This window comes from Microdochium trichocladiopsis (genome assembly GCF_020744255.1).
Source record: "Microdochium trichocladiopsis strain MPI-CAGE-CH-0230 chromosome Unknown B0I36scaffold_13, whole genome shotgun sequence".
NCBI classification, from domain to species: Eukaryota; Fungi; Ascomycota; class Sordariomycetes; order Xylariales; family Microdochiaceae; genus Microdochium; species Microdochium trichocladiopsis.
In genome coordinates this window covers 364,271-382,283 of record NW_025763556.1, presented here as the reverse complement: position 1 = coordinate 382,283, position 18,013 = coordinate 364,271, and the positions used below count along the sequence as shown (strand labels likewise).

Genomic DNA, 18,013 nt, shown 5'->3' with positions numbered 1-18,013 from the left:
TAGAAAATGGTAAGGGCTATTCGCGCCTGTATCAGAGGGCAGGCTGGAAGCTTCCCCAATCCACCACGCCAACTCTCCTTTCCTGGGTAGACGAAAGTATTGAAGGGCTCGAAATCCATGCACAAGTCTCGGATGCCGGCCGACGGCTGATAACCACGGTGGGGGGCCGATCCGCCGGTATTTGCCGGGCTTGGGCGGGCCAAGTTCTTCCGCGAAGTGGCTGATCTCTCGCATACACATCATCCACCAAGGGCGACGCCTCGATACAACCGTCGACCCTACCATAGTATGCATTTGGACAATCGCAAAAGAAGGGACAGACGTCATTACATCGAGGTCCTCTGCGCCGAGCCGCAACAGGGGCGCCAAGGGTCGTCCAAGACGACGTCGTAGCGAACGGTTGACAGCGTGTCTTGCTTGCGCCGATGTGACTGGCCATGCACCATGCAGGCATCATCGTTGTGTTAATTAATAGCCAGCAGGTATCTTCTCCATATCCCGGGGTCCCGGACGTGCCACAGGCAAGCCTGCATGTCAAAGACAGGCCCGCGACTTTCACGTGTCTGCCTCCAGACGGCATGAAGCGGTGGCCTTCTTGCCTGAAGGCATAATCTCCAGGCGTCCCTTTGAGCCCTGCACGATGGAGATGCCTCAGCCCTTGGGATCTTGGGACCCCTGGGAGACGCTTTCACGCCTCGAGCAAGGCAGGGGTCTCTGCCGATCAACCCCAGACGCAACCCTGCCGCTTGCTCCCCACGTGTCCGGTCGATGGCGAGCGACTCGCATGGCTGCTGCCGGGCCTCATTTCCCGTCCTACTACAGCCCGCTATCGCAGCTACAAGGGGTGCCCCATAGTCACCGGGTTTACCGTTGCGTCCACTCTCGCCGGCTCTGACCCCAGGCGGCCTGACTCGGCGTCATGGCTGCCAGTTGACGATCGCCGGCTGGCGTGCTTAAATAGCGGCCATCATCGTCGCGTGCAGCCCGGGACAATGGGCTCTCTTTCTGGAGCACGGAGCTTCACTCGCTTCCCCCACACTCATTTGATCCTTCTCGGACCGCATCGCTTGCCAGCAGCTAGTCAGCACTACTGATTATACGCCTCCACACCACGGCAACGATGTCTCTCTCTATCAAGGCTCTGGCCCTTTTCGTGGCCGGCACCCTCGCTCAGCGCCAGCGCCTCCTCGCCCCGGCCTCTGACATCAACTCGCCCGCCGGCGCCAACGCCAAGGAGCCCTTGAAGTGGGTTGGTGCCAATGGCCCGTGGCTGCCTGGTGAGTGTCTCTGAGTATTCACTCTTGTACCCGCCATCGCCAATACTGACATACCTGCGCAAGGCGACAACGTAAACGGCATCTCGCCCGAGGTGCCCGAGGGCTGCGTGGTCGACCAGGCTGCCTATGTGTCGCGCCATGGCTCGCGGTATCCTGACAATGGCGCCTACAACGGCTGGGTGTCGGCGGTGGAGCGCTTCTCGGCCGGCGGCTACACGGCCTCGGGCGCGCTGTCATTCCTGCCCAGCTGGAAGCCCGTGCTCGAGACCAAGAATTTGCAGGTCGCCATGGAGAACCCGACGGGCACCAAGGAGGCGTTCGACTATGGCTACACGCTGCGCACGCGGTATCCGGACTTTTACAAGACGGGCGACGAGTTCATGGTCTGGGCCAACAACTACACACGCGTCCTGCAGACCGCCGAGAAGTTTGTCGGCGGCTACCTCGGGGCCTTTGCGCGCACCAACGGCAGCATCATCTCCGTCACCGGAAAGGGATTCCCCCAGGCCATTGGCGACACACTCGCTCCATCCGACATGTGCCCGACCTTCAAGGACAGCGAGGGCTCTGACCAGGTTGCGGCATGGGACGCCATCTGGATCCCGCCGGTCCTGGAGCGCCTGCAGGCCATGATCACAGGCAACCTGACCCTCACCGCGGACGACATCTCGCAGGGTCCGTACCTGTGCGGCTTCGAGAGCACCATCACCGGCCGCCTGAGCCCCTGGTGTGACATCTTCACCGACGAGGAGTTCCGCGCGTACGAGTACCGCAACGACCTGCGTTACTACTACGGCATCGGCCCCGGCGCGCCCGTCAACAAGAAGATGATGACGCCCTACCTGCAGGCCCTCATCAACCTGTTCAAGCAGGGCCCGGGCATCGAGGGCCTCCGCGAGGACGGCGTGTCGACCTTTACCCTGCCCCCCTTGGTTGTGTCGTTCCTCAACGACGGCCAGCTGACCGAGCTTGTCACCTCGAGCGGCGTGTTTGATGCCCAGGGCCCGCTCGACCCGGAGAGCAAGGACGATGGCCGCCTGTGGAACGGCAACCGCTACGTCACGATGCGCGGCACCATTGCCTTTGAGCGCCTGAGCTGCAAGTCCCGCCACACCGGGTCTGCCACGCGCATGCGCAGGACTGCGGCCAAGAAGCGGTCCTGCCACGGCGGCCCTCCCCACGGCCCCGGCAACGGCACCCTCCCGATCCCGCCCTCGGCCACCTCGAGCTCCGTCTCCGTCTCCGCCACTGCCAGTGCCTCAATTACTTCCAGCGCTTCCTCCTCGGTCCCGACCCCGACCCCGACCGACCCGCCCACCAACCCGGGCGAAGATGCCGTGTACATCCGCGTCCTGCTCAACGACGCCGTGTACCCGATCCCGTCGTGCCAGAACGGGCCCGGCCGCTCGTGCCTGCTGGACGAGTACGTCGAGTACATTGAGCGCAAGGTGGCCGACGAGGGGGACTGGCTTGAGACGTGCAACGTGACGGACCCGGCGGCCCCGACCAAGGTCAAGGGCGCCAGCTTCTATACGGATCTGAGCAGTCCTTGGTTGAAGCGTGTCTCTGTTTGAGGAACAAAGGCATTAGCTTGATGTTTGCTGCGCGAGGACTTGTTAGAAGGAGGGCAGTGGAAAATCATGAGCAAGACAGGTAGTCGCGATTAATGCTAATGCTAATGATGAGTTGCCTGGTGTCTTGCGGCTGCGCATGATGAGGTGCTTCTTTGGCTCTGGGTGTGATGGTGTCTTTGGTGTGCAAGGTGCTCCCTGGTGTGTGGTGGCAGCTGCCTGATGTCCAGTTGCCGCGCGTGCTCAAGGCCACCGCTCGCTCGAACCTTCCTCCTCTCGCGCACCCACGCACTGTTTGCCCATGACTTCCTTGCGGGAACGTTCTCTCATTCACACAGGCACCTCGGGTGGGCGACCGCCATTCCACACCTCTTCCACAGCTCCCTGCTGGGTTTCTGCTCAGCTCGTCCTTCGTCATCAACTCACCAAGCGAATCGTGCCAGCAGGATCCACGCGCCGGCCGCTTCCTGAGATTTGCCCGAGCCCAACGACGCATCTCGTTCCACGACGCAGTCATTCTTCCTCTTTATTACCCTCTTGTCAAGATCATCGCCTGCCGCAGCCGTCGTGCTCTGCTTCAGCACACGACGCTATTCAGTCCCTCGACACTACTCACCACCAACTCACATCCCACCCACCCACCCACTATTCGCCATGGCGCCAGACAAGCACGCACGAGCCGACGACTCGGACGAGCCAAGCCAATCCGCGCGGTCGCCCGCCCGCCCCGCCCCCAAGGCTCCCAAGCCCAGCGGCATAACCGACGACCTGCCCGGCTTCAAGATCACCGTCAAGTATCTCGACGAGGCCAAGGCTGCGAAGAATGACTACAAGGAGCCCAAGTCGTGGGAGATCAAGATGCGCCAGATCTGGAACCTCGAGCCGGGCTCCCCGCTGACCGAGGATGAGCGGGCAGAGTTCTTTGCACACACCGAGCCGGCCGAGGCAGTGTCTGTCACGGCGGACGATCCAGACGCAGGTGCAGCCGTAGGAGGAGATGACGACTCGAGGTCAGTAATCACCACCACTTGTCACATATGCACGGAAAGCAATTGCTGACCATCCTCCTCAGCGACAACGATGCTGCCTCTTCTGCTGAAGACGAGGAGGACTACCTTGGTGGCAAGGACGGCCTTGACGACGATGGCCTCGAAGATGACACGCAATATGACGACTGCGCTGAGTTCCCCTGGTGCGAGACGTTCTACGGCGAGATACTGAAGACCACCTCCGGAGGCGAGGTACCCCACAAGGTGGGTTACGTCACAGGCAAGCTCATCCGCCGCGGCAAGATCTGCGAAAACTTCCTCCAGACCGTCGAGGAGCCGTCCCAAGAGACGTCAGCCATGGGCTTCGAGTTGTTCGGTCGATATGGCCACCTTCAGGACAAGCACAAGACCTCAGGCTCGAGCATCTGGGGCGACGAGCTTGACAATGGCTCCATCCTGCTGCTTGAGATTGTCAAGGTCGACAAGGAGTACCGCCGCCTGGGCCTGGCTACCCGCCTCTGCAATGCTGTTCTCGACATCACTCGACCCAAATGCAATCCCAAGACTTGGATCGCGGTTGCGCGCACAGCTGTGCTCAACGCCTCGGTCGAAGCTGAGCCTGACGGACGAGACTGGAACAAGGCTGTCGAGGACCAGATGCAAGCGACTACCGCTCTTCTCCGCGCGGTAGGCTTTCGCCGTCTCGGCACCAGCGAGTGGTTCGCCTTCGCTGGCGACGTCGACCACCCAGCCCACCAACTGTCGGCCGCCAACGACTACAACAGTCCCGTCTTCGCAGACCGCGACTTCGCAGGCCCTTCCGAGCAGCTATCAGAGAAGATCAGATCCGAGACCGTCAGCGATGCCATGACGCTTCAAGAGCTCAAGCTGCAGGCTCAGATCCACGGGCTGGCGCACGCAGATTGGTGCACCCCCAATTCACATGGCCACACAATCCTACACCTCGCCGCTACCGCAAGCAAGGCGCAGTGTATTGCATGGATCATCGACAACTTTGCTCAGCTTCGGGATGCTCAGAACTCGGCCAGCCAGACCCCACTCGACCTCTGCTTGGACCGGATGGAACGGTTGCGGTCACAGTTGCAGCATGGCTTCCTGGTCCTCGTGGTCGCCGACCACTTTACCGGCTTCGGTACCAAGTTTGTCGACACAGTGTGTGCTCTCAAAGGTCTCAAAAGCCCCTCCCCGATTGAGCTGTTGCGAATCAAGTTCGGTTGCAGCTGCGGCCAATGCGTCGACGGTTTCCTCAGTCCACGGATGCTGGAGCTGCTGTCCACGAACGCCGAGTCGGTGCATGGACACCTCGAGTTGACGCTTGAGTACATTGGCGACGACGGCCCAGCCTTTGCCGAGGACACAGCCATGTGCTATCCCTCGCTGCCCCCTGCCATCGTCAGCAGAATGCGAACCAACAAGTCTGTGAGGGCCGGCTTTGTAGCCATGTTCGGTCACTTTGCGACCTGCCTCCAGGCAGGCAGGGTCCCGAACGAGGCCAACGTGCGCCAGGTAATTCAGGAGGCGTCGGAGTGGCCTCCCGTCACCCGCAACTACCTCGAGAGCGTGGGCACCGTCGCTGCCGTTGGCGCATGTCTGTTTGCAAGCACGATGGACGTGTCCCCGCACGCCGGTGACGGAACCGTGCTGGACGGACTTGAACCTGGCGCGTACGATGCGCTTCTCAAGTGTCGCAATGACGAGGACTTTGGGTTTGTCAGTGGACAATGCGGATACGAGCGAGTCGGCCGAGACATGTATGCTGCTGGAGAGGGAGCCGCCGACCCCATGTTTGGGGACCAAGACTGCCAAATGAGCTGAGCGCATTGGAATTTTCGGTAGGCATTGTCGTTGCTAAGGATGGATGTGTTCACAGCAAAGGTTTAGATGAATGGGCGAGGAGTGCACGGAGTTGCAAGACCATCCCAGCGATGAGGCAACATGTGCCAAGTCAGCAGCATGAATCGGAGGGGATAATCATCAATGTACAGAGTTAGTTTGTAGCCATACGCACTGTAGGAGTCTTGACACGAGCAATACGACGATGTAGCTGTCGTCTTGGCCACGGGATTGCTATTGTTCTTGTCGTTGTTTGCGAAGACGACTTGTCGGCTTGGAGGTCTCCAACCAGGACAGGGGGGTTCCTGGCAGGGCGCCCACCAATCGAATTGGCAGGTGAGGACACCAGAGATGCCGTGTTTTGTGGGAATACGAGGACCACCCACGTCACGATGCGGCGCTAGCGTCAGGGGCAGGCACCTCCGCCGGTGATGCACGCAATGAAAGCATCCAGGCGGCTGGACAGGGCCTTGCCCGTCCAGTCTCGAGGGGCCTGCTTGTCAAGGCAGACCCAGCGCCATGCAGGAGCAACAGAGGCAAAGGGGACAGCCGGCAACCTCCGCTGGGTCTGCTGATTAGTCCCTTTCAGCTTTCCGACCATCTGTTTTCCGCCCATCACTCCCATGGGAGGCCGCTCTGCTCCACCACCGCGACAAGTGCCGGCCGATGCCCACTGGCTTTTGGCATTAGAGTTTTTGCAGTGATCGGCAGGCGTGCATGCCGGGGTGTGCAGGGGCGGCTCTCCCCTCTGCTTCTTTTGCCTTTCCCCGACGCCGGTCTTTTTGTTTCGGTGACGAGTCGCAAAACCACTCCCACCACTGACCGAGACGACGACACTTGTCTGGTCGAGCCCACGATTCTGACCAACAAATAGCGACGACGACGACGACGACGACGAACACGACGATCGATAGTACTCTGGCGCATATGGCAATGGCACGCGGCTCGGGAGTCTGCGCTTGCAAACCGACTGTGCACGAACCCACGACGACGACGATTGATGATTGAACGACCAGACGACTGAGCGACTGAAAGGCCGAAAAACACGTTCCATTCCCACGGGCTGGCCACCAGACCAAAGCGGGCGCGACAGACACAGGCAATGACCGCCGCGCGCAACTGGCTCAGCAAAGCCACCACCTCGACCACGACCACCGCCCTCGCCGTCGCCCTCCTCGCGACCACGATCCCCACGCCAGCACAGGGCGCATACATCCAGACCGTCCCCTGCCTGGGCCTCGCCTCCACCACCAGCAGCACCTCGCAACAGCAGCAGCAGCAGATCCAGCAGCAGCTCGCAGACCCCGTCGGCCTGCGCATCCGGCTCGAGCATCTCAACGCCACCCACGACCGGCTGTTGCTCTCGGACTCGACCCGGTACACGCGCGACGGCTGCGACCACTGGGCCGCCAACTATGGCGTGGGCAGCGTCGCGCTGGAGCTGAGCACGCTCGGCCGGGACGACAGCGTGGCCTACTTTGCCCTGGCCGAGTCCTGCTCTTCTGCCCCGAAACAGACGACGCCCGCGTTCCCCGGCGATGAGCCCGTGGCCAAGCTGAGCCTGCAGGCCGACTACCCGCGCTTTGGCGAGCTGTCGACGTTCCAGCTGGCGCTGTACTTCCTCCTTGGCAACGAGAGCGCTGGGGATGACGGTGCGGGAGGAGGAGGAGGAGGAGATGGCCTGGTGGACGACCTTCACGGGCCGGACGATGCCCGGATCGTGGCGTGTCTGCGCTCGGCCGCGACGCCGCAGCCGAGCACCTGGCTCCTGGCCGTCCTACGGTACGTCCCGATGAGCATCCTCGCGCTCGTCCTGGTCGCGGCCGTGATCCGCTCGCTGCCGTCGACCGCAGCAACCACAGCCGCCGCAGCAGCATCCACAGCAGCAGCCAACGATACTAACAACAGCATCAACATGGCGGACCAAGGAGCACCAGGCACGCGGCGGCGGGGGCCCATCCTCCCCGGCGTGGGCGACTGCCTGCAGTACCTGCAGTTTGTCTTCCTCACGGCCTGCCTCTCCCTGCGGTACCCGGGCTTCTACCAGCCCGCGGTGAGCGAGCTGCGGTGGTACTCGCTCTTCGGGACCACGCTGTGGGTCGACCGCTTCGCCTACGACGGCTACGTCGACGGCGTGTACGAGCTCAACGGCACCTTTGGCGGGACCTACGGCGCCGAGCTCATGACGCAGGTCGTCGGCGCGCCCCTGACCACGGGCACCTGGGTCAACATGGTCATCTGCGTCGGCATCGCGGCGGGCGTCGTCGGCGTGCTGCTCTGGGCGCTGTGGGTGCTCGAGGCGCGCAAGGCGGTCCGGCTGGGCCTACCGCCCGCCCTTGGTCATCGTGGTGGTAGTGGTGGTGGTGCTGGTGGTGGAAGCCTGCTCGTGCCGAGGCTGGTGCCCCTGGCCAGCAACGTCGCCAAGGTTATCCTGTCGTACTTTATGCTCCCCGTCGTCGCCCTCACCGTGTACCAGCTCGACTATGCCAACAGCCTGCCCGTCACGCACTCGACGTTTGCCGTGGTGCTGCTGGTCGGGCTGGTCGGCGTCTTTGGCTGGCTTGTCTGGCGCATCCCGACGCGCAGCCTGGGCGTGTTGCTGTTTGACAGCTCGAATCGATACCGCAGGCTCGATGGCAACCACAACAACAGTGACTACGATGATTACGACGACGATGACGACAACGACAACGACGCCAACAATGGAGGCGATGTTACCACGTCGGCCGCGGCGAGGACAGCAGCTGCAGGCAGGACCCGCGCAGACCAGATCTTTGTCTACGCCCTGTTCCTCACGACTTTTATCCGCGCCGCGCTCATCGGCGGCGTCCAGATCTCCGGCCTGACCCAGGTCGTCGCGCTCTTCTGCACCGAGTTCCTCTTCGCCGCGTACATTGTCGCCATGCAGGCGTACCCCCTGCTCTCGATCGGCAGCTTCTCCGCGGGCGTGCGCGTGCTCAGCATCGCGGCCATGATCGCCTTTGTCCCGGACATGGTGTCGGAGAGCCCCCGCGAGGTCATCGGGTATGCGGTCCTGGGGATGCATGCCGTGTTCCTCGTGTGTGGGTTTGGCGGGATGGGCGTGTGGCATCTGGGCAGCGCGGTGGTCGGGAAGGCAAAGAGGGGGAAGGAAGGCGAGGTAAGTCTTTGTCTCCACGACCGTGACGAAATCCCCCAGTGTTTTGGTGGGAGATTTGCCCAGATAGATAGATATACGCAGGTTGACTGATACACTGACGAATCTTGATTGTCAACAAATACAGATCTACGGCCTGCGAGATCTCCAGCGCCGGCCAAACGCACGCAACGCCCTCGCCCTGCGCTCCGACCTGTCCCTTTCACCGGCACCACCACCACCACCGCACGACCAGCGCCAGCGCCGCGCCCTAGGTGGTGCCAACCTGGGCGGAGGCCGGTACAGCCCGCCGCACCCAGGTACCCGCCTCAATCTGCCATCCCTATACGGCGACAGCACCGCCTCGCTGTCCTCCTTCTCCTCTCTCCCATATTACAGCCCCGTGTCTCCCATTCGTGTGAAAGGTGGCGCCTCGCACATCCCGTCGCTCACCACCGCCGCGCGATCAGACAGCCCCAGCGACTCGCGCCGCCTGGACTCGATGAGCAGGAGCAGCGAGCCACGTAGCTCGTCCAGCGGGAGCGTTACTGGCACGGGGACCGGGACTGGCAGTAGAAGTGGGAACAGGCTTAGCGGTGTCATCAGCAGCGGCAGCAGCAGTGGCGGCACCGACAGTCACTACTTCCGCCCACCCCGGGCCTCGACGTACGCGACCTCGCTGGCCGGGTCCGCGGACGGCCGAGGGTCACGGAACAGCCTGGTGGTGGCGCGCAACTCGGGCTTGATTCCGGCGTCGCCGTTGTCCCCTGGTGGTGGTGGTGGTGGTGGCCGAGTGCGCCTGAGCATACGCGTGGTTTCCCCCACCCATGATGATGATAACGATAACTTCCAGGGCCAAAACCGCCACCGTCACCGTCAGAGCGGCGGTGCTCACACCCCGACGAATAGACGTAGCTTTACCAAGAGCCCCATCAGCGCCGCTGACGACGTGGATACCGGCGAGCCGGATGGCCACAGCAAGCACGATGACAAGGAGCTCATCACGCCCTCCTCGCCCTCGGCCTCGGCTACCACCACCGCCACCTCGCCACTCGGCCCACGCTGGAACGACTACTCCTTCCGCGAAGCGGACCTGATCTACGGCGGTCCGGAAGAAGGCGAGTTCGAGGCCGCGCGGGCGCATTACGGGCTTCCACGGGCAGCAGAAGACGAAGTCGCAGGGCGGAGCTCGACCACCACGATGGGCACGACTTCGACGTCCTCGTCGTCGGGAGGCAGCAAGCCGTCGTCCCGTACCGCTGCGGCGGCGGGAGGAAGTAAGCACGACGACGCGGATGACGATGACCGGGATGAGGCCGGGAGAGGGAGCGGTAGAGTCTCGCGCTCCAGCCTGGGAGTCACCTCGGAAATGTTCGGCGCCGAGGAGGAAGAGGAAGGGGGCGACTCTCCTCCCCGTCCTCCGGCCGGCAGGAGCAAGAAGAACAAGAAGGCCGCCGCCGCGAAGGAGGCGGCCAAGAACATGGCGAGGGCGCGCATATCGCAGCTCCGCCAGTTCTCTTCTTCGAGCAAGCTATCAGTTACAGGAAAAGACAGTGCCACGGCAGGCGCGTCGTCGGCAGGAGACCCCACAGCAGCAGCAGCATCAGCAGCACCGGAGCAAGGATTCTCTGTGCGCAGGCCACCTCGGCCCCCGGAGCATGTCCTGCGGCAGATGGCGGCGGCGGCGCGGGCGCAGCAGCACGCGCAGATGCAACAGGGAGACCAGGAGGCCGTTGGGCAGCAAAGTCCCGGGGGTCAGCGCGCAGCAGGGGAGAAGGATGTAGATGGGGATAATGGTGGTGGCGCGACTGCTGCCGCTTCAGGAAGTGGGCAGGATTGGAACGACCCGCAGAGATAGTTGTGCATATGTTGTCTCGCGACACACTAATATTGACCTCAATGGCACGCAGTTACCGTTGCTACTAGCGCGCTTGCGGTAGATTTCTGTGGGAAAACGAATGCTGGATGTCGTGATAGCCTATCATCTGATTCTGCGAATAGCTACTCGCCTTGCTTAGAAGCAAAGCGCTTGTCACGAGATGGAACCAAATCCCCTTCTTTGCCTCTTCATCACATTGACACGAAACCTCAGAGAGTCACGACCACCTTCTGCCCCGACACCTCGCCATCCTTCAACAAGTCCAGCGCGCCCTGCACCTTTTCCAGCCCGTGCCCAAAGACCAGGGGCTCCGGCCATGCCTTGATCTGCCCCTGCGCCAGCGCGGGCTCGAGGAACTCGTTGAACACCTTCCGGGCAATGTCCGACCTAATGATGGACAGGCTGTACATGGCCTTCAACTCGGCGTTGCGCGGTGTCGGCGTCGACCAGTCAGGAGAAGCCGTGGCGACGAATACCTTGCCGGCACCAGCCTCGGCACCCGGGCGATCGGCGACGATACCAGCCTCCACGGCGCGGGCCATGAACTCGGCGGCAATGTGCCAGCCGGATTTGCCCACGGCGTCAAAGGCCCCGACCACCACCGCGCCCGCGGGCACGGCCGCCAGGATGTCGGTCACGAGCTCGCTGTTGCTTTCCTCCCCCGGGGTTTCGTTGGCGGCGGCGGCAGGGTACCGGTTGTAGTCAAACACGGCCGTGGCGCCGAGCTTCTTGACCGCGTCAAAGTTCTTGGGCGACGCCGTGGCCAGGACCGTGTACCCTGCCGCAGCGGCGAGCTGGATCGTGTTGCCGCCGACCGCCGAGGCACCGCCCGACACTAGGAGCACTTCCTCCTGCTTCTGCTTCTCCTCCTTCTTTCCGTCTGTGCTGGACTGACCTGCTGAGAGCAGCGTGGGGAACCGCAGACCCAGCAGCTCGGGATTGAAAAACCCCGACGCGGCCGTGGCGATCCCCATCGGCAGCACGACGGCCTCCTCGAACGACATGGAGCTCGGCAGCCGGGCCGTCAGCTCCGCCAGGACGACCGTGTGCTCCTGAAAGCCCTTGTGCTCGTCCTTCTTGGTGTCGAAGCCGTGCGGGCACGCCAGGACCCGGTCGCCCGGCCGGAACCCGTGCGTGGCGTCCGGGTGCACGGCGACGACGGTGCCCGCGATGTCGTTGCCCAGGATGGCCGGGTAGGCGATGGGGATGTGGGCCCAGGCCTGCATCTTCCAGTCGATGGGGTTCATCGCGACGGCGTGGTTGCGGATGAGCAGCTCGTTGGGCTGGGAAGGTAGCGTGACCGGGTTGGGCGTGTTGGATACCTGGAGCGGGTGGGCCTTGGCCGCGGTGATGTAGGCTGCCTTGTTTGTGCTCGGGAGCGTGGCGGGTGAAGCGGTTGAGCTGGCCATGGTGATGATTTCTTGGTGTTGTGCTTGTTCAAGATGTTACTAATTAGACTGAGTGTGACTGATGAAACTGATGAGACTGATGAGACGGGGTTCGTGGCTTTTAGTTTGCAACTCTGTCTTGGCGGGTGTGAAGATTCTGGTGTATAAACTTCTTCTGAGGAGTGTCGTGCGAAGTGACGACGGGTTCTTATATCCACCCGGAGCTTGACGATGGCATCACAAATCAGCTGCACCTGGGACGATGCATCGTCAAGGTCACGCCAGTCCAACAACTCTTGCAATGTCAAGGGCGTGCATGGCGAAGAGCGTGATTTCTCAGCATGCATGCACAGCTTCTGGTGGTGGTGTTTCGAAACACGCACGCAACCGAGTGAGTATACTAGTCGGGTGTGGTCGCATCGACCATGATTTCAAAGGGGGACTGTCTGGCTGGTCCCACTCTAATTTGTAATGATAGCGTCGTCGGCATCCCACTGGAGTAGCCTTTGCTAGCCGCCAGCCGTCCACCAGATTCCCTCCCCGCAATCTGCAAAGCGGATTAATCAGCACAACGTTTGATAGGTGCTGCACTCGCACGCAATCATCTAGCAGCTCATGTACAGCAGCAGCTTTTGAATCCATCCCATGCCTCCTTTAGAGATCCTCTTCTGCGCGTTCGCGAGGGATGAGGCTGCCCACAGACAACTCGCTGCTGCTTCGTTGAACGACATGCTGTTGCCCAGCGTACATGAGAAGTGTCAACGAATCCGCACACGAGGGATACACACGCTGCATGCTCGCTCAAATCCAGTGTCTTTAGCTTCTGGCTGGGTTGCTTCCTCTTCGCTGCACTTGACTGCAGTCATCCCAGGAACCCGGCCCAGATGATCAAGCATGAACTCGACAGATACTCGAGATCCAGCACCCCGTCGGCCTAGAACACACAATGTAGCAGATTAGCCTCGACACAAACGGGTTCTAACACCTCTTCTTGTAGCAGCGGCCTGTGGAGATAACCGTCAAAATGGAACGTACCTTGGCAAGGATCCCCGCCTGGCCGACCCCGCCCTTCGTCCCTATCCACTCGAGCGTCCGACGCATGTACGCCTTGACATCCTCCTGCACAAAGGGCATGTTGATCGCCACGTGCAGCGGGTGCATGAGCAGCAATCCGCCAGAGACGCGGCCCGTGTCCATCGGCGGCGGCGGCGGCGGGGCGGGACTGGAGGTCTCTTGTTCATGCACGGCCGCTGGTGCTCGTGGGGCGGCGGCCTGTGAGCAGGCGTTGGCCATATGTACAGGTAGTTTGTCCGTCAGGCTGTACGGTATCGAGGACAGGATGTCGCGGACGACCTGATGCCCAGTCGCGGTGTAGTGCTCCAGCGCTGTGGGGTTCTTGCCGTCCTCCGTCGCATTGGCAAGTGCCGTGCTAGTTCCGCCCACGATGCTACACGTGCTGGTATAGCCCGAGCTGCTTTCGTGATCGCGGAGGGCCGGTGGAGAGGGTGGTGATGCTGCCTCTGCAGAACGGTGTGTTGCTTGTGCTGCCCGAGAGTGATTGGAACCTGAAGCCGGGCCCGGCTCGAGCGTAATAATGAGGTACAGCACCAGGAGCCGGGTCGCGCGAAAGACATTCCACACGCCGGCGACATAGTGGTCGAAGTAGCTGTCCACTCTGCCAGGCCAGTATCCCACTTCTGGTGCCGGGGGGGACTCTACATCCAGAATCCTGCCGTAGAGGTCTGGGATGTCCCCGCTGGCAACGGGGTGGAACTCGGGCGCTCGCGTCTGTTGCCAGTGCTGGAAACGGCGTTCGAGCGCTATCGCGTCGTCTTTAATGGCAAGCGGTGTTTCCAATGTTGGAGTCTGGCTCTGGAGACAGTGCTTGAGAGATTGGTGGCGATTCCACAGTGCATGGGTGGCAAGGGCGAGTCCGTCAAGAGATTCGTCCGTACTTGGGTCAATGGATGGGGCGATGAAGAATGAGCAAAGCTTCGAAGTTTTAGTAGGTGCTTGTTGAGAAACGGCGTAGGGCAGTCTTTTTGTGGGAACTCACAGGTAGTGCTCCTAGCGTTGTTGCATCTGGGCTGCGGTCGGTCTTCATGGGAGAAGGTTGCAGAAGAGCAAGAGGAGAATGTGCAATACCAAGAAGCGCTGCTAGACCCCTTGAATGCGCCAAGTGACTCCCTGGATCCTCCTCGGAGGCATGTACAATCTAAGGTTGTTGATCAGTGCCAGTCACTTTTGAACGAGCTAATGAGCATAGCAAGAGGAGACTAACCTGGTACACGCCGAGCAACATGGCCACGAGCCACGGCTCGCGCTCATCTCTTGGCTTGGAATAGTCAATCAGCTGCGCCAGCTCGCCAAGCAGATCCTGGTACCTCGTCTCCGCCATCGTGACGAGATTCGGCCGGTTCAGCGTCTTGCCATGCACCGCACACGCCACCGCCTCACATGCCTTGACCAGATGGCTGTCCAGCCCGAGCTCCCTGGTCATGAGTTCCACGTTCGACAAGAACCCTCGGGACAGCTGGGTATTCGTGGTGATGACGCAGTAATCGTAAAAGAACCCGCGCAGGGCAAACTGGAGCCGCGCAGACTCTGTGACCTCGGCGCCCCGAAAGTCCTCGGGAATCTCCGTGCTGCCGGGAGGTGCGACGCGGGCGGGGAGAGTGCATCGCCGGCCCTCTGATATGAATGTCGGTGCTTGCTGTTGTACTTGCAGGAGTTTGTAGTACTGTGATGGATAGACTGGCGCGTTATTCTGTCTCGACGGCTGGGATGGTCCGGTTGCTGGCGACTGGATGTAAGGGCGGAATGTATTGACATCAGTGTCTTCGTAGCCTCGACATGTCCGTCGAGATTTGATGCACCTTCCGCATGACTGTGAAAGGGGAAACTCTTGTTAGTGTTCCAGGCACTCATCATTACTACTACTAAGGTAGGAAACAGTTGATGCTCGTTCGAGGACATACGGGCCTTGCCTCGTCACACTGGGCACGAATTAGCTAATGACGGCCACATACGGCTTGGGACCACCATGGCGCACCTTCTTCCGCCGCTGCCGGCACGTGAGACAGCCCTTGGACGGCCCGAAATAGACCATGACTGCCGGTCGGGCGTCTCCGAGCAGGGGTCGCCGGAGTTAGTGCCTGCAGAGTGTCCTTGTCAGTTGCACGGAGATAGCCGCGGAAGGGGGACCACACGGCTGCAGCGCGCGCGATTTGCTGCTTTGGGCACCGCGTCTCTGGACGCCGCGAGTTATGGGGTGGGTGGTTGCTCGTGGGATACCGGCGGCTCTTTAAGGGCGGGCCCAGGCTTACGAGCACCAGCGCCAAGGAGCATGGAGGAGAGCCCAATGTGGTTAGCCTTGCGCTGGTGCACTATTGTGGGCCAATGCTTATGACGTGCAAGAAAGACCCTGACCTGACCCTACATGGTAATCCTCTGACTGGGGGCACGATTCCTTCCGTATTTGAAGTCAGCATACGGGCTCATCGTCCCACAGGGAGCAACCGCAGAGATTCATCAAGTGGCTGGCACACCAATAAAACTTTGAGGCAGATGCGTGCCCAGCCTCGTCTCAAAGAATAACACACACGCAGACAGCCAACTGATACCCAAACCCACCAACTAGACATTACCCTGCTGCCATTTCAACATGCGAGCCATCCGATTCGGAGCTCGGTTTGCTTTTCCGGAACGGGCCGCTGCCTCTTGGTGGGTATCTTGATTCAACAACTTGACAACTGCTCGCTGACATCTCTGACTGAGATGCGTTACGGATACCGGCAACTTTTCAAGCTGCCACCAATGACGTTCTGATCCCGGGGTAGCATGAACTAATGACAACCAAATATATTTCCTGATTCGACAGCGACTTATAGAGTTACGCGCATATTATAGATGGAAACCCCTCACTACCAGGCCTAAACCATCTGGCCATTATCTGCCTTCTTCTCTTCGACCACAGTCGCCTCACCACCATCGCCGCCCTTGCCGCCCTTCTTCGCATTGATCGTCCTCCACTCGACACACAGCGCTGCAAGCATGCCCGCGGCACTGAACGCCGCCGCCATGACGAAGCACCGGGTCAAGCCGTAGCTATACGCGTCCACCACGAGGTCCAGCTGCTCCGGCTTGACCACCTGGCGGATATCCGTGGCGCCCGTGCCCACAATCAGGGCCGGGTCCAGCCCGCTGACCCCGCTGAGCCGCTCGACAATCTCGCCGGCAAAGATGTTCTGCGCGACGGCGATGAAGACGGCCCCGCCGAGCTGCTGCATGAAGAAGGTGAGGGCCACACCGATAGGCACGTCCGCGCGCGCGAGGACCGTCTGGGGGACCAGGCTCGGCGCCTGCAGGCCCATGCCCAAGCCCAGGCCGTAAAGGACCTGGAACCCGAGCCACTGGCCCTCGCCCGAGGAAGGGGTGAGCAGGGAGAGAAGGCCCGCGCCGATGCTCGCGAGCACGGGGGTCAGCAGCATGGCGGGGGTGTAGTACCCAATCTTCTGCGTCGCGACGGCGCCCGCGATGCTGCTCACCACGAGCGCCACCACGATCGGCAGCGTGTGCAGGCCCGAGTCGATCGCCGAGTTGCCCTGCACGGCCTGGAACCAGATCGAGAGGTAGTACACGACGGCCATCATCGAGCCGGCGATGCAGAAGACGAAGCACATGGCGCCGGCGATGCTGCGCTGCGTGACGATGCGCATCGGGATAAAGGCCCGCGACGGGTTGACGACGGTCTCGACGAGGACAAAGGCCACGAGAAGCACCGCAAAGGTCACCAGCAGGCCGACGATCTTGGGCGAGGACCAGGCGTCGGTCGAGCCGCCCCACTGCAGCGCGAGGATGAGGCTGATGATCGAGGGCACGAGGCACAGGATGCCCAGCGGGTCGAGGTTGAGAAAGTGCTCGATGAACGGGCTTCGGGTCGTTGGTGGTACGTTGGTTGCTGAAGCTACGGTGCTTGGGGTGGTGCGGGCATCGTTGGGGAAGAAGAAGATCATGGCGAGGAAGACGAAGGCGCCAACCGGCAGGTTGATGTAAAAGCACCACCTCCATGTCCTATGTGGGTGAACGAGGAAAACGTCAGCTTTTTCTTTTGGTTGTTGCGTTGATGTCGCCACGTTCCACGTACACTTTGTCTGTCAAGCTCCCGCCCAGCAAAGGCCCAATGACCGACGCGAGGGCAAAAACGATGCCAAACCCAGCCATGAACATGGGCCTCTTTCGGAGGGGCACGATTGGCAGAAGCAAGAGCATGGTGCCTGACTGCAGAAAGGCTGACCCCGTGCCTGCGATGGCACGGCCAAGAATGAAGGCGATCGAGCTGGGGGCGGCGCCACACACGGCCGAGCCAATCTCGAACAAGACAAGCGACAGTGTAAACACAACCTTGGTGCCGTACATCTGGTAGACGCGGCCAGACACCGGGTTGAAGCACGCGGCTGGCAGCATGTAGGCGCTGCCATACCAGCCAATGTCGCCTGTCGCGTGAAACTCGTCGGTGATTTTGGGAATCGCGGTCGCGATGATGAGGCGGTCCTGTCGCAAGTAAGCAATGGTCTGTCAGTCTATGGTTTCCGCCATGAGGAGTTTGGGACGTGATGTATGGCGTACAAGTGCGATAATGAAGACCGTCAGATACAAGCCAAGGATGATGGACCAGAAGCCTAGCGATTTGGGCTTGTAGTTCTTCTCGGCATCTTCGTACTCGTTGATCGGGACGTCGGGTGGGTTTTCGCTCGAGGTCTCGTCGATAGGTTTGTGCTGGACAGTTTCTGATGTGGTGGCCATGTTTGCTATTGCTCTTTGCGGAGGCAAGACTGTTGTAAGAGAAGGGGCTTGTAGTTTCAAGATGCTGTGCTGCGAGATGGCAAATAACACAGGCACGGCACGATCGTGAGTCTTATATCCATGGCAGATTCTAAG

At 61.1% G+C, this 18,013-nt stretch overlaps 7 protein-coding genes across 7 annotated transcripts; 3 read left to right on the top strand and 4 right to left on the bottom strand.

Moving 5' to 3' along the window:
- Positions 1 to 807: 807 nt before the first annotated feature.
- Positions 808 to 2,967, top strand: B0I36DRAFT_338411 (histidine acid phosphatase). Its single transcript, XM_046155752.1, has 2 exons — positions 808 to 1,277; positions 1,341 to 2,967. The coding sequence occupies exons 1-2, from the start codon at positions 1,121 to 1,123 to the stop codon at positions 2,849 to 2,851; spliced, it is 1,668 nt and encodes a 555-aa protein (XP_046005180.1). The 5' UTR covers positions 808 to 1,120; the 3' UTR covers positions 2,852 to 2,967.
- B0I36DRAFT_48690 (uncharacterized protein) lies at positions 2,884 to 3,476 on the bottom strand. Its single transcript, XM_046162944.1, has one exon. It carries the CDS (start codon positions 3,363 to 3,365, stop codon positions 2,916 to 2,918), a length of 450 nt encoding a protein of 149 aa, XP_046005179.1. The 5' UTR covers positions 3,366 to 3,476; the 3' UTR covers positions 2,884 to 2,915.
- A 26-nt stretch (positions 3,477 to 3,502) lies between these two features.
- B0I36DRAFT_397667 (uncharacterized protein) lies at positions 3,503 to 5,902 on the top strand (the record flags this gene model as incomplete). Its single annotated transcript, XM_046161588.1, has 2 exons — positions 3,503 to 3,858; positions 3,921 to 5,902. 2 exons carry the CDS (start codon positions 3,503 to 3,505, stop codon positions 5,671 to 5,673), a joined length of 2,109 nt encoding a protein of 702 aa, XP_046005178.1. The 3' UTR covers positions 5,674 to 5,902.
- A 436-nt stretch (positions 5,903 to 6,338) lies between these two features.
- On the top strand, positions 6,339 to 10,779 carry B0I36DRAFT_48673 (uncharacterized protein). The gene is made up of 2 exons (XM_046162943.1): positions 6,339 to 8,830; positions 8,955 to 10,779. The coding sequence occupies exons 1-2, from the start codon at positions 6,794 to 6,796 to the stop codon at positions 10,662 to 10,664; spliced, it is 3,747 nt and encodes a 1,248-aa protein (XP_046005177.1). The 5' UTR covers positions 6,339 to 6,793; the 3' UTR covers positions 10,665 to 10,779.
- A 115-nt stretch (positions 10,780 to 10,894) lies between these two features.
- Positions 10,895 to 12,094, bottom strand: B0I36DRAFT_369190 (chaperonin 10-like protein; the record flags this gene model as incomplete). The annotated part of the gene is made up of 1 exon (XM_046159734.1): positions 10,895 to 12,094. One exon carries the CDS (start codon positions 12,092 to 12,094, stop codon positions 10,895 to 10,897), a length of 1,200 nt encoding a protein of 399 aa, XP_046005176.1.
- A 382-nt stretch (positions 12,095 to 12,476) lies between these two features.
- B0I36DRAFT_338405 (uncharacterized protein) lies at positions 12,477 to 15,330 on the bottom strand. Its single transcript, XM_046155751.1, has 6 exons — positions 15,126 to 15,330; positions 15,052 to 15,069; positions 14,355 to 14,960; positions 14,130 to 14,288; positions 13,109 to 14,065; positions 12,477 to 13,007 (listed from the first exon to the last, which is right to left on the bottom strand). Exons 1-6 carry the CDS (start codon positions 15,180 to 15,182, stop codon positions 12,936 to 12,938), a joined length of 1,869 nt encoding a protein of 622 aa, XP_046005175.1. The 5' UTR covers positions 15,183 to 15,330; the 3' UTR covers positions 12,477 to 12,935.
- Positions 15,331 to 16,035: 705 nt separating this feature from the next.
- B0I36DRAFT_231623 (major facilitator superfamily domain-containing protein) lies at positions 16,036 to 17,788 on the bottom strand (the record flags this gene model as incomplete). The annotated part of the gene is made up of 3 exons (XM_046149138.1): positions 16,036 to 17,146; positions 17,220 to 17,626; positions 17,702 to 17,788. Coding segments are annotated over 3 exons (1,605 nt in total), but the record flags the coding sequence as incomplete, so codon positions are not given.
- Between the last annotated feature and the right edge of the window lie 225 nt (positions 17,789 to 18,013).

Coding starts and splice junctions, on each gene's coding strand:
- B0I36DRAFT_338405 (XM_046155751.1), bottom strand. CDS start 15,182: ATGGTCTATTTCGGGCCGTCCAAGGGCTGTCTCACGTGCCGGCAGCGG. Junction 14,066..14,129: donor CAACGCTAGGAGCACTACCT/GTGAGTTCCCAC, acceptor AAAACTTCGAAG/CTTTGCTCATTCTTCATCGC. Junction 13,008..13,108: donor AGGCGGGGATCCTTGCCAAG/GTACGTTCCATT, acceptor TGTGTGTTCTAG/GCCGACGGGGTGCTGGATCT.
- B0I36DRAFT_338411 (XM_046155752.1), top strand. CDS start 1,121: ATGTCTCTCTCTATCAAGGCTCTGGCCCTTTTCGTGGCCGGCACCCTC. Junction 1,278..1,340: donor CAATGGCCCGTGGCTGCCTG/GTGAGTGTCTCT, acceptor TACCTGCGCAAG/GCGACAACGTAAACGGCATC.
- B0I36DRAFT_48673 (XM_046162943.1), top strand. CDS start 6,794: ATGACCGCCGCGCGCAACTGGCTCAGCAAAGCCACCACCTCGACCACG. Junction 8,831..8,954: donor AGAGGGGGAAGGAAGGCGAG/GTAAGTCTTTGT, acceptor CAACAAATACAG/ATCTACGGCCTGCGAGATCT.
- B0I36DRAFT_48690 (XM_046162944.1), bottom strand. CDS start 3,365: ATGACTGCGTCGTGGAACGAGATGCGTCGTTGGGCTCGGGCAAATCTC.